At 44.9% G+C, this 16,082-nt stretch overlaps 1 protein-coding gene across 2 annotated transcripts; it reads left to right on the top strand.

Moving 5' to 3' along the window:
- Positions 1-166: 166 nt before the first annotated feature.
- ADRA1A (adrenoceptor alpha 1A) lies at positions 167-16,082 on the top strand. Of its 2 annotated transcripts, XR_010989573.1 has the most exons (4): positions 167-401; positions 1,760-3,427; positions 9,284-9,387; positions 14,141-14,207. XR_010989573.1 is itself a non-coding variant. In XM_068156812.1 (3 exons), the coding sequence occupies exons 2-3, from the start codon at positions 2,545-2,547 to the stop codon at positions 14,650-14,652; spliced, it is 1,395 nt and encodes a 464-aa protein (XP_068012913.1). In that variant the 5' UTR covers positions 167-401; positions 1,760-2,544; the 3' UTR covers positions 14,653-16,082. The 2 variants fall into 2 exon arrangements, 1 of the variants encoding a protein (XP_068012913.1); XM_068156812.1 differs by lacking the exon at positions 9,284-9,387 and having other exon boundaries at positions 14,141-16,082.

Genomic DNA, 16,082 nt, shown 5'->3' with positions numbered 1-16,082 from the left:
GGTAGTCTGCATGGAAGTGAAAAACAGTAATTTCCAGCCCCACCTGTCACGAGCTTGAGTGCACTTTCTTTCTGAGCAATACGGGACTGGCAGGGAATTACGGTAATGGCAAGGACACTGCCTGCTACATCAGCAGAACAGCAAACTTACTGCTTGTGGAGCTGAGCACTGCAACTGGGGACGGATCCCTTGGGGGATGCTGGACTCAAGCTCCTCACAGGCACTGGGATACAGGGAATCGGTGCAGCTGGGAGCCAGCAAGATACTAGTAGGAAAATAAAGGGAGAGAAAACAATGACACAGAGTCCCATCCCTGCATAAAGAGGAGCCTACTGTGTTGTGCTGTGAATCTCCTTTCCAGATGCTTGGAGGAGCTGTGCTGCCTTCTAGAGATTAAAGAGGTGAGTGTGGACTGGGGCAGGCACAACAGTGTGGGGTATGCCCTTCCCTAAACAATCTTTCTCCACAGGTTGAGCATTTTTCTGGTTGGTTTTGAGCATGAGCATTTCTGTCAGTGCTTTCTGTCTCACTAACTTACTGGGAAGCTTTGTTTCATGTACTTAAATTTTGTTTGTTTGCTTGTTTTTAATAGTCAAGCTTGATAGTTCCTTAATTTTCTAGCACACAAACGACCATAGTTGCAATGGTTAGAGAAGCTTAATGCTAAAGTCAGTTTTCATTGATATGTTTCATAAAATCTGTCCTCTACACCCTTGGAATTATTCTTCAACTTGTTCCCTCTTACAGGAAAGAAAAGATAAAGATTTGATTTTGTTTCAGTGCAGAGAAGGCAAATTCCCACAGTGCAACATCTCTTCATTTCCACTCGGCCACCCTCCCCTCTTTGAGAATTGGGACTTTTGGGGGTTCAGAGTTTTAAATACCTTTGCTTGCAGTAAAATTCAGGTTTGAGCTATGTGACAGTCATTGCCGCTCATTGATTCTGTAAAGTGGGATCTGAGTGACTCGTCTGAAAGACCTAATGTTAGGACAGTTAGAACCTTAGCTCATCTCAGATTTAACAGGGTTAGTTTTAGTGATTTTTTTTTTCACATGCCTGGTCAGTGTTTTGGATAGAAATGCTACATCCACACCTAGATGCTGTGAAAGGCTTGTCAGCTCCCACTTGTAGCTTCCCCACTCGTTCCCCCATGTCTCAGTTCCCAGGCTTATCCTCACTTTTCTCTCTGATGTACCTTTTCTCCATATTTAGTCAGCTAAGGCTGAGCTTGGCTTCCAGATGCTCAGAAACATTGTGTCACTCAGTAGGAAACTTGTTCCTTGCAACATCTGCTTGGCAGGGATTGCTTTTCCCTATAGATTTCTCAAATGGGCAGTTCAGCTGGATTAAAAAGCTGTTCAGTAGGTGAAGGAGTCACTTAATAAAGAAATCTTAGAATAAAATCTGTTTTTACAAACCTGCTGAACAGCTTGTAATCCTGAAATGTGTCCTGCAGTCTTCTAACTCTCCTAGAACTGGTCTCTGAAGATGAGCTGATAATTGGGATTGATTGCTATCCCCAAAGGAGAAGGGGCTGCAGCTGAGAATGTGCTGAGAAAATCCAGGCAACAAAATTCATGTTGCTCTTTTAGTGGTTGTTAAACAATACTGTGCTGAAAAAGGTTGGTTCCACTGCCTGGAGCCAGCCTGAGAAAGGCTCCCTAAAATAGCCTCCAGCTCTATTCTTATATGGGAACCCTAGCAGCGAGTAAACCTTGCTTCTGGAAACCATATTGTTTGTATCTTTGTCTCCTTCAGGGGATGTGATGAACTCTAAAGAGTACAACACTGAGCATCTTTGACACAGCAAACTAAACCTCACCGTCCCCTTCCAAACAAGCAAGAAGCTGAGTTAATCTCCAATTCACAGTCCAGAAGCTGAAGTGACAATTGCTCCACAGCATAGAGAAGCTTTCATTGACACTTCAGACCCTGAAGATGGGCAGTGACAAGTATCCCAAATGACAGTGCTGAGCAGACACAGGAGCAGCCTCCACCTTGCCAGGTTTCTGAGCCAGTTGTAAGGCAGAATCAGGACTAACACAAGGTAATTAAAAGCATCAGTGATTTCCTCTTGGGAAAGACCAAAACCTGAGATCCTCTTGGGAGAAACCGAAACCTGAGACCCCTTAAGAATTTATGTTACGGAAAGATTGAATCTTCCCCAAAAGACAAGAATTATTTTAACAGAGACTTCCAATGTTTCTCATCCTGGAAAGTAGGATAAATAGCCTCTCTTTTGTGCAGCCCCACTTCTGCACTGCAAGAAAAATGCAAAAAGAGCTTAACTTTACTTGGAAATGGTGGCTATAAATTGTGCTATGATAGTACAAGAGAGGAAGGTCGATCTTTCTAGTATGTTTCTGGATCCTTCTCATTGTTCCTGGTGCTTCCTGTCTATGACTTTCTGAAAATCTCTTTTCCCTAGCCAAGACAGACAAAGGTTGCCTGTAGCACCTTCCAACAACAGACCCCATCACTTTTTCTCCCTGAGCTGGGAGTGAAGCACAGCAGCCCCACAGGAATGTTACCAGCCACTCAGCATGGCTTTCCTCCCTGGAAACTCCTCTGACTGCTCCAACTGCACCCACTCTGTGGGGCCCGTGAACATTTCAAAGGCCATTTCACTAGGTGTTATTCTAGGGGGGCTAATAGTTTTTGGGGTTTTGGGTAATATTCTGGTTATCCTCTCTGTAGCCTGCCACAGGCACCTTCAAAGTGTTACCCACTATTATATAATTAACCTGGCTGTAGCTGACCTCCTCTTGACTTCCACTGTCCTGCCTTTCTCAGCTACTATGGAGATTTTAGGCTATTGGGCCTTCGGGAGAATCTTTTGCAACATCTGGGCAGCTGTTGATGTCCTTTGCTGCACCGCATCCATTATGAGCCTCTGCATCATCTCAATAGACAGATACATCGGAGTAAGCTACCCACTGAGATATCCAAGTATAGTGACAGAGAAGAGAGGTCTTCTGGCCTTACTGTGTGTTTGGGCTTTGTCTCTGGTCATATCAATTGGACCACTTTTTGGCTGGAAGGAACCGGCACCAGAAGATGAGACCATCTGTCAAATTACTGAGGAGCCTGGCTATGTGCTGTTCTCTGCTCTGGGCTCCTTCTACCTCCCCCTGACTATTATCTTGGTGATGTATTGCCGAGTCTATGTAGTGGCCAAAAGGGAAAACAAAGGTTGGACTTCTGGTCTGAAGACAGAGAGGTCTCATTCTGAAGAAGTCACCCTACGCATTCATCGTAAAAATACTCCTGAAACAAGTGGATCAGCATCCAACCCCAAGAGCAAGCATCACTTTTCAGTGCGTCTCCTCAAGTTCTCCAGGGAAAAGAAAGCTGCCAAAACCCTGGGAATAGTTGTGGGATGCTTCGTTCTCTGCTGGCTTCCATTCTTTGTAGTAATGCCTCTCGGTAAGTAAAGCAAAACTTTCTGCCTTTACAGCTCCCTCCCCAGAGTGAGGTACATGTCTGTGCCTGCACATGGTAATGTTGAGCAGGAAATCGCTGGGGGAACCATTTTCTGTTGGAGAGCTGTCAAACCCCAAACCTTCACCATCACAGAGTGGTGAACATGAAAAATGAGTCTCAAATGAAACAAAGCATCTCTGGTTCAAATTTAAGATAAACAGTCTGAAAAAATTTGAAAGGACTTTTTCCATGCAGAATATCCTCCTTCAGGGGTAGGATTTATTTCTGACCATCTCTGCTACAGGAATAATAGCATCAGATGTGTCTGTGTTTATACCTGAGTCTGCAGCCAGTTCTTCAGGTGATAAAAAGATGCAAAATGTCAAGGGATAAATGCATTCAGAGGCAAAGTACCTCAGCACCTAATAATTCCCACCATGAGAAAAAAAAAATGTCAGCTTGCTATCAGGAAATCACAGAATTATTTCGGTTGGAAAAGACCTTTAAGATCAAGTCCAACCATTCCCTAACTCTACCACAACTACGGCTAAACCACATCCCTCAGAACTACATCTCTGCCTCTTTAAACACTTCCAGGGATGGGGATAACACCCCAAAGGACGGTGAAAGGTGCTATTTCTCATTTAATGCATACTATGAGGTACCATACTCCAAGTGACCTGAATGTCATATTTAATTGCCATGGTAATAATTATATTCTAATCATAATCAAACCAGTTGAAAGTCATCAGTGATGATCCTTCAAACTCATTTTATACTTCTCTGGCTGGACTCTATTGTAGACACCCATTGAACCCGTTGGCCAAACACTGCCTTCAATTATTGTGCTGAATATGAATATTTATTCAGCATCTGTAGTTCTAAAGGGGAGGAAAGTCAGGAATTTGTTCTGCTTTACTATCACTGAAATAGAAAGTACTAATTAAAATTCTAATTAAGCCTTGCTCAGTCAACTCTTATGCAATTCCAGGATTTAAAAGCAGAATACTAATTGCATACCTCTGTGTGTGCTCTATGTGGCACATCACAAAGGTTGCTCTGAAAAAGCTGTACTAAATACTCATCGTAGTTTTTGAACCTTGGCACATTAAATATGTGGCAATTTCAGCATCTTTTTCTACAGGAAGGCCTTGTGCTGTACAGGGAAAATACAGTGAGACTGTGTTCAAGTTACTAGCCCTGTGTTCAAGGGCTAGTAACAGAACAATGTGTGCAACTCAGAAGAAGGAAAACCAGCATGACCTAAGCATGAAAAGAAAGACTTGGGGATTTTTGATTGAATTTGTTTTTAAACCTTGGACAAAGTTGGGTTTCTTTTTCAATAAGCCTCTACTGGATTTATCGAGGTTTCTAGGTTGCTTCACAAAAACCTGTCACTGATGTTGCCATGTGAAAAACAAAACAACAAATACGGACTTTTCAGTCCTGGAGGAAGAGATGTAGATGTTTCATAAGGAGGAGCCCTGGAAGGCCTGGCTCCTGCTCTCCAGAATGTCAGCATGTTGGAATGCTGGTTGCCAAGTTGTCTGAAACATACCCAAAAAGGGTTTGTGAGAACACATTAAACCACATTTTTCATCTGCAAATGTGGTTGCCCGCACAGAGCACAATTACATTAAGTAATTAATTAGCTCTCGATTTAAAAAGAAATTCTGGATGCAAGAGTGGCTTTGCATCCTTTGATGCCTTAGAAGGAAACTCTGAGATTGGTTTCCCTTTCTTTGTGGTCTTATTACATTGTTTGTAAAGCACATAATAAGTCTTTTGAAACATACTTGAAGCTCTTATTTAAAAACAACAAATTAGTAAGCAGAGAAGCGTCACCAAAACAGAGTCTCCGAAAAAGCCAGGGAAACACATGCAGCAGGCTGTCCCATCCCGCGGCAGCTGCGTGCGGAATGCCACACCTGTACCCTGCAGAACTCTTTCCAAGAGACAGCCACCACTGTCAGATCTATTCTGCTGACAGGGGAGTGTGGACACAGGGCAGCAAAGTGATCCAGTCAGGATCACACAGCAAATTAGTGGCAGACATCAGACTTTTCAGAAGCAGAGGATACTTCACCACTGAAACCATTGGCAGCTGTGGAGCCCATAGCAGAGCCAGCTGGGCAGCAAGACAGCTCTGCAGCTTTGTGGTCATGAGACAGACCTATCAATGGTTTCATCAACCAATGCAGGCTGCCTATGAGACAGGCATTCCTAAACTATGCAGTGGCAGGTGCTTGCCATTATGTGCAGCAGAAGCTCTCCAGACAAGTTTATTTTACTGTGTTCTACAGCATCTTCAAGATTCCCACATCTATTAACATCAGGTCTACCAGCCAAGAACCAGTTTTCATCAACAACAGCCTTGTTAAAGCATATAATAAATGGGGTAGAGAGTTTTGAGGTCTAGGTATGGGAAGGGCAAAAGAGATAGAAGGGAGGATGAAGGTGTGACACACACATCACCAGGTGCTGCTGAAAGTAGCTATCCCTGCTATAAGACAATACCTAAAGGGGCAGTTACAATCTGTGTGGGTAATGTCTGTCTTACTTTTTTGGATGGAGATTCATTGCAGATAAAGGGTCCATGCAAAGGTTTTCAGTTGAGTGTTCCAAGTCATCTTCTTCTCACTTGACTTTGATGTTTGTAGAGTAAGCCAGGAATGATAATCTTGTTGCATGAAAACAAGCAAGGCTAAGATTTATTTTATCTCTGCATGCTGGAGCCCTCAGCTCCTTTGCTGGTGCCTAAGAAGAGCGTGGGCTTTATTTTGGCTGAATGGAAGGGCTGGCAGGGGGAAGTGGATTTGAGGCTGTTGCCCACTCCCCACCCCATGACAGGCCTTTGAGGCTTTCCTGTAGCAGCAGAGATGAGCTGGGTGGGAGGCAGCAGCAGCTAACAAGGGCAATGAATGCCACAGTGCATTCACCCACCTTGCATGTCATTAGCTCATCCACCAGTGCCAGATCACTGTCATTTCCCTGTTGACAGGGGAATGTGGACAGAGGGAGGCAAAGTGATCCAGACAGGATCACACAGCAGATTAGTGGCAGGGGTCAGGCTTTTTAGATGCAGAAGGTACTTCACCACTAAAACCATTGGCAGCTGTGGAGCCCATAACAGAGCCAGCTGGGCAACAAAACAGCTCGACAGTTGACCAGTGACTCTGCTCCTAGTTTCAACATTTTCCTCTAAAAGCTTGTTTGAACTCGATATATCTTCAAAACTTTGAAAGAACTGTTGTCCAATCTAGAGCTGCAGTCTTGGCATCCCCCTCATTAAATCTCAGTACCTCTCAAGGCACCAAGGGCAACAAGAAGTCCTTTTACACAGTGGTTCAGAGAAGTCTTAGACTGACCAAAGCACAGGGTGGGAGGTAACAATAAGGTTTTTTTCAACTATATATGACAGTGCTTGGGGGGTGTTTTGAGGTGAAACCTGCACAGACCTGGTGCATCAAAGAGAGGAAAAAAAACAACAACAAAAAATAAAGGTTGGGATATTATAAAAATGGTCTAGACTGGGGCTGGCAGTTCATCTCCCTCAGCCAGCAGGTTAAAGGAGGTTCTCCTCCCACTCTACTCTGGTCATGCCACACTTTGGGAGTATTGGGTCCAGTTCTGGACTCCCCAGTAGAAGACAGACAGACAACTAGTGGAGAGAACCATAAGGATGCTCAGGAGACAGGAGCTTCTCTCTTACTAGGAGAAGCTGAGAGACCTGGGGCTGTTTAGTCCAAAGAAGAGCAGCCTGAGAAGGGATCTGATAAATGCTGATCACTATCTAAAGGATGGGAGGCAAGGGTGTGGGGATGGGCTCTTGTCCGTGGTATTCTTCTCTGGAGACTTGCAAAACCAACACAGTTTTCCTATCACAAAATACTGAACTCCAGCCACTGAGGAAATATTCAGAGCTAGATTACCCATGCTGGTGTTTCAGTGTCTTCCCTCAATGACAGAAACAAATAAACAAACAAACAAAAAAATTCACAAAAGCCAGAATAAAGCCCCAGATAATTTTCTGGAGCAGTGGGAAGGGTGTTCACGCTCCTTGAGCCATGGAGTACCAGGGGGGGTGTGTGTGGGGGGTGTGTTAAGCCACTGAATGGGGAGAAAATAAGTGCTGGAGAGAAGCAGCTGAGATACTTCCTTGGCAATTTGGGGTGTGGGGTTTTTTGGTTGGTTTTGGTTTGTTTGTTGGGGGAGGGAGGGTTGTTGGGGTTTTTTTTGGTTTTTGCTAATTGCACAGAGTGTTTCTCATAAACACAGGAAAGGCAACGCTGGTCTGGGTTGGTAACTCAGCTACACCAAACCCAGTGCCAAAGATCCTGCTGACATCCCTGTGGCTAGCATTACCAAGTCCTGAAATGTTGTGTTCTGCTGACTCACACCCAGCAAAACAGCAGAAAGAATTGGTGATATTAATAGCCATTTTCACTGGAAATGAGACAGAAAGAGGAGTTGTACTTTGTGATTCACTTTTGTGGTTCTCCTGCCTGTACTACCTGTCAGAGGTTTGTCCTTGTCTTCGAAACATTCACCACTTCCAAGTGCCTGCAGTAAATGAACCAAGGATGTAATTTCTCAGTCACGCTCTAACATCACGGTGCAATTTAGGATTGGTTAGTGACTGAAAAACTGATGAGTGATCTCCCACCCCACTCAGCTCTTCCTGCAGAAGATAGCTCCTGGCTTACTGACACTGAGGATTCCAAAATCACAACTGAGAACCACGCAGTGACAAACGCCTGAGTCAGGCTGAGACAGACTCATCTCTTCAAACTATTCTCTGAACCAAAGCCTGGAGTTTTATTTAACTTTTTAAGGAAAGTTAACATCATATTGTAAGGACATGACTCTGAGAGCAAGGGGTTTGGGACCAACATCAAATATCTTAAAAATGCGAGCAATGAGATCCAGAATCATTCCAGTGCAGCAGCAGGATAGGAGCTGGAACTTCAACAGCAATGAAATTTATTTGTTAAAAAAAAATAAAATAGGGGGTTGTTAGATTGGTTTATGTCAGTAAAAAAACCTCAGTTTACCTTCCCAGCAGTTTACCTTCCCAGCAGTTTCTATCAACTTTCTAAATCTGAAGCTGCCCACAGTGAATCTGGAAATAGTTGTGTGCTGAGATGTTTGCTCTTGGCCAGAAATATCACCCATCCTAAGTGGGCACAATATGACACAGAGCATAAATTAGGTCTGAAAAAATCCAAATAACCAGAGCACTATTCCCAGACTGACCCGTTTCTGCTGCCTGTCCTTCCCACCTCTTGCCTGTGTCCAAACACTTGCAGTCTCCTGCTGCCCCAGAGATCTCAATTCAAACCCTTGTGAAGAGGAACAAACTCTTACTCCTCCTCCTAGGTGTTTAGCGTGGGTTAGGGATAGCTGGGCACAGAGGTTCTCTCATTTTCAGCCTGAATCAGCCTCAAAATTCCAGGCTCAGGCACAGATGTAAACTTGCAGGAGTTGACCAATGCTGGCTTTTACCTTTCCTTGCTTGTGGAATGAAGTCCAGTGCTAATGCTGATCTTGGGAACACAAGATGTAACAATGTTTGTAGAGCAGGCTGCCCCTGGTCCCATGTGGGGACATCACTGCTTCTGTGTTTCATCCTCTGGCTCTTTAGGGCAATTGCTCTGGAGTAGCTGCTGCCCTCCAGCTTGACCCACTTAGGGCAGACCCGAGATGATGAGTTTCAGGCTTTGGCTCCCTGTAAACCAGTCCACTATTCCCATTTCCTGTTTGCTGTGAGCTAGGAGCATGGCTCCTATACCTCAAAGATGTTAGGGGTTTGGTCTGATTTCTGCACAAGGTTTAAAATGGATACTTCTAATTCTCTAGGACACTTCAAGCCTTGATAACAGGGCACGTACAAATCTCTGCTCACAAGGTTCACAGGCACTGCTGTACCCTCCTGAGTGGTGTCTGCAGCTCCTGGCTTCCAGGTACTTCAGTCAGCTCCTCACTGCAAACTCTGAATACAGGGGAATGACTTCTTGGCAGGTTGTTGCTGGTCTCTCATCACACATGGGTACAACCCATCTCACCCACATACTAGAATGACCATGCCCTACTGCCTGCCTTTTCCTGAGCTCTGACTCCATCACCACTTTTGTGCCACATGACATAAAAGGAGGAAAGCAGTAAACTCACACAGAGCTGCAGGACTGAGTAGTGGAGATGGATTTTAACACCATGATGGGTCCATGGGTCATAAAAATATATGGGATTATATTTCCATCGTACTGACAGACGACGCAGGGTAAACACCATAATTTTCTGTAGGCTGGTGGCTTCTAAATCTCTTTGCTGTCCCTCAGTGAAACGACACATAACATCAGTACTGGTTTTAAACAACTTATAATCAAGCAGTTCTGACTTCTGACAAATGACAGTCAAATTACATCTTTGTGACTGAACTGGCACTCACCAGGAGGTGCATCAAAAAGTTCTCAGAACTGAAGAAACTTCAACTTGACAAACAAGAAAATAAATTATGAGGGAAGGGGAAAGTGATGAAATGCTTCATAGCAAAGGATCTCAGAAGACTAACAGTACATTTTATTTTATCTTGGTTTTGTTAACAAGCAACTGAATTGTGCTACTGACACTTGAGTCTCCTCAGTCTCTTCATAGAATCTAAAGGAATGGAAAAGACCTCTGAGATCAAGTCCAACCATCAACCCAGCACCACCATCCCCACTAAATCACATCCCCCAGAAACTTCACTAAAGTGTTGGTCAGGCACTGGAATAGGCTGCCCAGGGAGGTGGTGGAGTCACCGTCCCTGGATATGTTTAGTAAAAGGGTGGACATGGCACCTGGGGAGATGGTTTAATGGGCACGGTGGCACTGGGCTAACAGGTGGACATGGACATCTTAGAGGGCTTTCCCAACAAGATGAGCAAAATTTGTCTGTTAAAGCTCTTTGATTTTCTTTTGACTCTGTGTTGTTCCAAGGCAACAAGTCTCAGCACTGATGAACCAAAAAAGGTTACATTAATAAATTAACATACAGATCTTCACCCCAAAAAAAGAGCAAGAGGCAGGCTCTGACACTGGCTGATTTCTATTTTTAACAGACTTTGGCAAGGCACCAGCATTCCATTTAGAGTGAGCCAGAAGTGGCAGCAAACAGGAATTGTTATTGTTTACCCATTTTTACATGCAACCTCGCAAGGCTGATTCCCCAAACTGAGCTTTGTTTCACCTTTTGTTTTAAGACAGAATGGGGAAGTAGTGGAGATGCTGCAGTTAAAGGAGGAAATCAAGAAAAAAGAGCATGATCTGGGCATTTTGAAGCCTTCTGTTATTTTTCTATCTGTCAATGACTTCAGCTAGGAAGCTCTGTGAGAAGGTTGGTTAGTTGTTCTTTCACTAAAGGAAGGCAGCATTAAAGTTCTGAAGAAAAATCAGAGGTCAAGTATCACAGAATCATGGAGGGGTTGGGAGTGACCTCTGCAGATCATCTAGTCCAACCCTCTGCTAACTCAGGCTCCTGTAGAGCAGGTTGCACAGGACAGTGTCCAGATGAGTTTTGAGAATCTCCAGAGAAGCAGACTCCACAACCTCTCTGGGTAGCCTCCTACAGGGCTCCAGGACGCTCACAGGAAAGAAGATTTTTCCTTAAGTTCAAGTGGGGTTCTGGTTTGTACCTCTTACCCCTTGTCCTGTCACTGGGTACTGAGAAGAGCCCAGGGGCATCCTTAGAGTCATAATTGAACTACAGAGGATGACAAATGTATGGATGCATGAATCTTCCAGCGTTGCTTTCAACATGCACTTGCTCACAGTTTTTCAGGGGCAAACAGGAAGACAAGCATTTGTCAGTGCTAAAACTTCTGTTTATGATAAACCTGACACTGAAGTCCCAAACAAGCCAGTTGTGTTTTCTGGGAAATCATTTTCTTCCTCTGCCTGAACTAATTAATGATACTGATTTGACATAAGCACTTGGCTTGGGTTTTTTTCCCCCTTTATTTTAAAGGAGGCAAGAAACAGCCCTTACCCTTGACAGCACAGAGCAAATATTTTCCTCTTTTTCTGGTTCTAAATTTATTTTGACAAATTGGTCTTGGAAGTGCTGTTATCACTCATTCCCACCCCAGTCTCACACTGAGTTTAGTTTTCTGGCTCATTCACATTCAGACAATATTGGCTTTATTTCTAAGAAAGAAAAGGAAAAACAAAAAAGAAGAAAAAGAAGGAAAAAAAAATACCAAAGCACAGAATTAAAGGATCCTGTTCCAATAGGCACTGCCCAGTGCCATTCAAGAAACCCAACAACTGTCTAAACAACTCTCCATAAGCAGCAGAGCTGGCTCCTAGATGTCTTAAGTCCTAGAATCATAGAATGTCCTGGGTTGGAAGGAACATTTAGCAGTCATCCAGCCCAACCCCGCTGCCAAAGCAGGATCACCTAGGGCAGGTCACACAGGAATACCTTAGGCTGGTTTTGAAAGTCTATAGAGGAGTCTCCACTTCCTCTCTGGGCAGCCTGCTTCAGGTCTCCAGCACCCCACAGTCCCCACAGACTGGAAAAGGGGAAACATTGCCCCCATCTTCAAAAAGGGTAAGAAGGAGGAACCAGGGAACTCCAGGCCAGGCAGTCTCACCTCTGTGCCTGGAAAGATCATGGAGCAGATCCTCCTGGAGTCACTACTCGCTCAAAAGAATAGTGAAGAGGTGATTGGGAACAGTCAGCATGGCTTTGCCAAGGGCAAATCCTGCCTGACCAAGCTGGTGGCCTTCTATGAGCAGGTGACAAAATTAATAGATGAGGGGAGAGCAACTGATGTCATTTACCTGGAGCTGAGCAAAGCCTTCGACACTGTCCCACACCACATCCTGGTCTCCAGGCTGGTGACACATGGGTGTGATGGGTGGACCACTAGATGGATAAGGAACTGGCTTGATGGCCGCACCCAAAGAGTGGCTGTCAATGGCTCCATGTCCCAGTGGAGGCCAGGGACAAGCAGAGTCCCTCAGGGATCAGTCCTGGGACCTGTCTTATTCAACATCTTTGTCAGTGACATGGACAGTGGCATGGAGTTTGCTGATGACACCAAGCTGTGTGGTGCAGCAGACACGCTGGAGGGAAGGGAGGCCATCCAGAGGGACCTTGACAGGCTGGAGAGGTGGGCACAAGCCAACCTCATGAAGTTCAATAAGAGCAAGTGCAGGGTCCGGCATCCGGGTCGAGGCAATCCCAGGCACAAATACAGGCTGGGCAGTGACTGGCTGGAAAGTAGCCCTGAGGAGAGAGACTTGGGGGTGCTGGTGGACAAGAAGCTCAACATGAGCTCTCAGTGTGCACTTGCAGCCCAGAAAGCCAATCAGATCCTGGGCTGCATCAGGAGAAGTGTGGCTAGCAGGTCGAGGGAGGTGATCCTCCCCCTCTACTCAGCCCTGGTGAGACCCCACCTGGAGTACTGTGTCCAGTTCTGGAGCCCCTATTACAAGAGGGATGTGGAGGTGCTGGAACGTGTCCAGAGAAGGGCCACGAGGATGAGCACCTCTCCTGTGAGGACAGACTGAAGGAGTTGGGGCTGTTCAGCCTGGAAAAGAGAAGGCTCCCAGGTGACCTCATTGTGGCCTTCCAGTATCTGAAGGGGGCTACAGGAAGGCTGGGGAAGGACTTCTCAGGATCTCAGGTAGTGATAGGACTAGGGGGAATGGAATGAAGCTGGAAGTGGGGAGATTCAGGCTAGATGTGAGGAGGAAGTTCTTCCCCATGAGAGTGGTGAAACCCTGGAATGTGTTGTCCAGGGAGGTGGTCGAGGCCCCGTCCCTGGAGGTGTTTAAGCCCAGGCTGGATGAGGCTCTGGCCAGGCTGATCTGGTGTGGGGTGTCCCTGCCCATGGCAGGGGGGTTGGAACTAGATGATCCTTGTGGTCCCTTCCAACCCTGAATGATACTATGATACCCTCACCATTAAGAAGCATCTCCTCATGTTGAGATGGAACCCCCTGTGTTGTTCTTTGTCCTGTTACAGGGCATCACCAAAAAGAGTCTGGCACCTTCACCCTAACACCCACCCCTTAGATATTTATGGACATTCATAAGATCCCCTCTCAGCCTTCTCTTCTCCAGACTAAACAGCCCTAGGTCTCTCAGTCTTTCTTCATAGGTGAGAGGTTCAAGCCCCTTCATCATCTTTCCGTGTCTCTGAATTCTAGATGCATTCTATGCAATAGAAAAATTTGGATGGTTAGATTTTCCAGAGGTTTCCAGGGAAAATGAGCACCAAATAGTTTACAATTTCTAAGATTTTAAGATAGAGTGCAGCCCACTCAGTAATCCTACTTTCCAGTCACTCTGCCTTCTGAAGTGGTGCTATTTTCTTGCAGTTTGAGAGCTATTTTGATGACCTCCTAGATATGACTGTTATTCGGCTAACTGATCTTGGACTAGAAGTCCCAGAGGAAGCAATTTTCCTCTGTCAGCCCTTGCCTCTCTGGCTGCATATGGGATACAACATTTGTATAATACAGTGGATGTCTTGAATTGATTTCTGATGGAATATCCACATAATAGTACGACACCATCTGTTCTGAGAGACTTATTCCTGCAGGAATTGAACTTTGAGTCCTAAGTTTTCCAAGATAAAACAGAATCTGATTTATTTTTTCTAGTGTTTAAGTTTCTTTGGTTACCTGCAATTTCTCATTGCCTCTGCCTGTGTATTTTCCATTTTAGGCTCTTTCTTTCCTGCAATCAAACCCCCGGACACACTTTTTAAAATAACATTTTGGCTTGGGTATTTAAACAGCTGCATCAACCCCATCATCTATCCATGCTCAAGTAAGGAGTTTAAGAAAGCATTCCAAAATGTCCTGAGAGCGCCGTGCCTCCCAAGGAAACAAACAGCAAGAAAGCAATTCCCAAGTTTCAACCTCAACCACCCCACCAGCCAAAGCACAGAGAGTGGCAGAGGTGTGGTCTGTATTCCTGCTGGCTCAGGAGAGACGTTCTATAAGATTTCCAGGTCGGACGGGGTCTGCGAGTGGAAGATATTCTCTGCTGTGCAAAGCGTGCCTGCAAAAAGTGCCGTTTCTAAAGACTGTACAGCTGCCAAAGTGAAAAGCAAAGGTTTCCTCCAGGAATGCTGTTGTGCAGGCACTTCAGGTAACCTTGTCCACAAAAACTGTCAAGTGCCAACCATTAAAATACACACCATCTCCCTCAGTGAAAATGGGGAAGATGTCTAAAGGACGAGCAGCATGGGCTCACAAACTCAGAGACTCACACAGACGCAGTATGATTACAATTGGAAGGGACCTCTGGAGATCATCTAGTTTGACCTCCCTGCTACAGCAGGATCACCCAGAGCAGGTTGCTCAGGATCACATCCAGGCAGATTTGGAATTTCTCTAAAGAAGATTCCACAACTTCCTTGGGCATCCTGGTCCAATGATCCTTATCATGCTTGTGACTCAGCTAATGGGATGTTGCTCTTTTTATTAGGAAGCAGAAGTGGATGCTATAGCAGTTGAATGGATCCAGTGAAGCAAATATCGTAACACAGGGACAAAGCCTTTGAGGAGACATGTTGCGTAGTGCTGATAGCCTAAACAAAACCCCTTAAAGACAGTGAATGGCTTCAGCAGATGGCGAGCACCCTTCGGTCTTCCAAGTGACTGACCTCTGCAAGGGACTGGCTAATGTTTCAAGGCTTCATTTTTTTGTTATATTTGTGTTTCAAAGTTTCCACTGATCTGATTTAAGTGCAGTGGGGGAGGAAGAGCAAACTATAGAAGACCTCATGCTGATTTTAGCGTGGATATTTCCAGACAGCTCCACATTTAGAGCCATTCTACAATTCCACCCCCTCAAAACAAGACTAGACCTCAATTCAACAGCCAGGAGAGCTAAGCCTGAGAGGCTCAGGTCTTGGGACAGTGTTTACAGACCTCTGCTCATCTTTCATTAATGGGCTGTGGACAAGAACATTTTCCTACCTTGTCTTGCCTCTTTTGTTTGCATCTAGATCGTGCTCTCCTTCTGACCAATGGAAGTTAAGCACATTAAAGAACTTCGGGATCTGCATCCCCTTAGAAAGGCCATCCTTTGGGAATCAGGGAGAAAAGCATTTGGAAGCATGCTATATTTTAATATAGCTAATAAAAATAAATTAATGAGCTGTTCAGCATCTGGAGAAATTCTCTGTACAATATCAGAAATAAGCAGCCCGACATAACTCCTCCTGAGCCTGCCAAGTGAGAGCGCGTCTTCTTGAAACAACACGTAAGCCTTCACTCAATGTCTGCTCCTGTGCTGAATATCTACTGGTTTGAGAAGGAAAAGGGCTTAAGACAAAGTTAGCTTTCACAGGATAGAGCCTTGGAATGACACCTTGCTGTTATTAATGAGGAATCATCTTTCATTCAGGTCTCATTCAGTATTATGTCCCCAAAGTTAAGAGAATTTCAGTCTTCTAGAAGGGGGGGGGGAAGGATAAAGGATGGAAATGGCTCACCTTCACCTTTTATATTTTGCTGTTATTTAAAATGAACTTGGCTCTGGTGAAAGAGCTGCAGGTGCAGAGGCTGAATGTATTTGTCTATCCAAAAAGCACTAGCAGAACAATAAATTTCCCAGTGGGTTGCCATCTATCATCATGAGTGACATCTTTCTAAAA

The sequence above is a fragment of the Melanerpes formicivorus genome, unplaced genomic scaffold (genome assembly GCF_026170545.1).
Source record: "Melanerpes formicivorus ecotype bairdi unplaced genomic scaffold, bMelFor1.0.p_v2 SCAF_34, whole genome shotgun sequence".
Taxonomy (NCBI): Eukaryota; Metazoa; Chordata; class Aves; order Piciformes; family Picidae; genus Melanerpes; species Melanerpes formicivorus.
Note: the sequence above shows the minus strand (reverse complement) of the source record. Positions and strands in the feature narration are given on the sequence as shown.

Excerpts from the sequence above, each read along its gene's own strand:
- ADRA1A (XM_068156812.1), top strand. The coding sequence starts at position 2,545 with ATGGCTTTCCTCCCTGGAAACTCCTCTGACTGCTCCAACTGCACCCAC. Across the intron at positions 3,428-14,140 it reads CTTTGTAGTAATGCCTCTCG|GCTCTTTCTTTCCTGCAATC; the intron begins GTAAGTAAAGCA and ends TTTCCATTTTAG.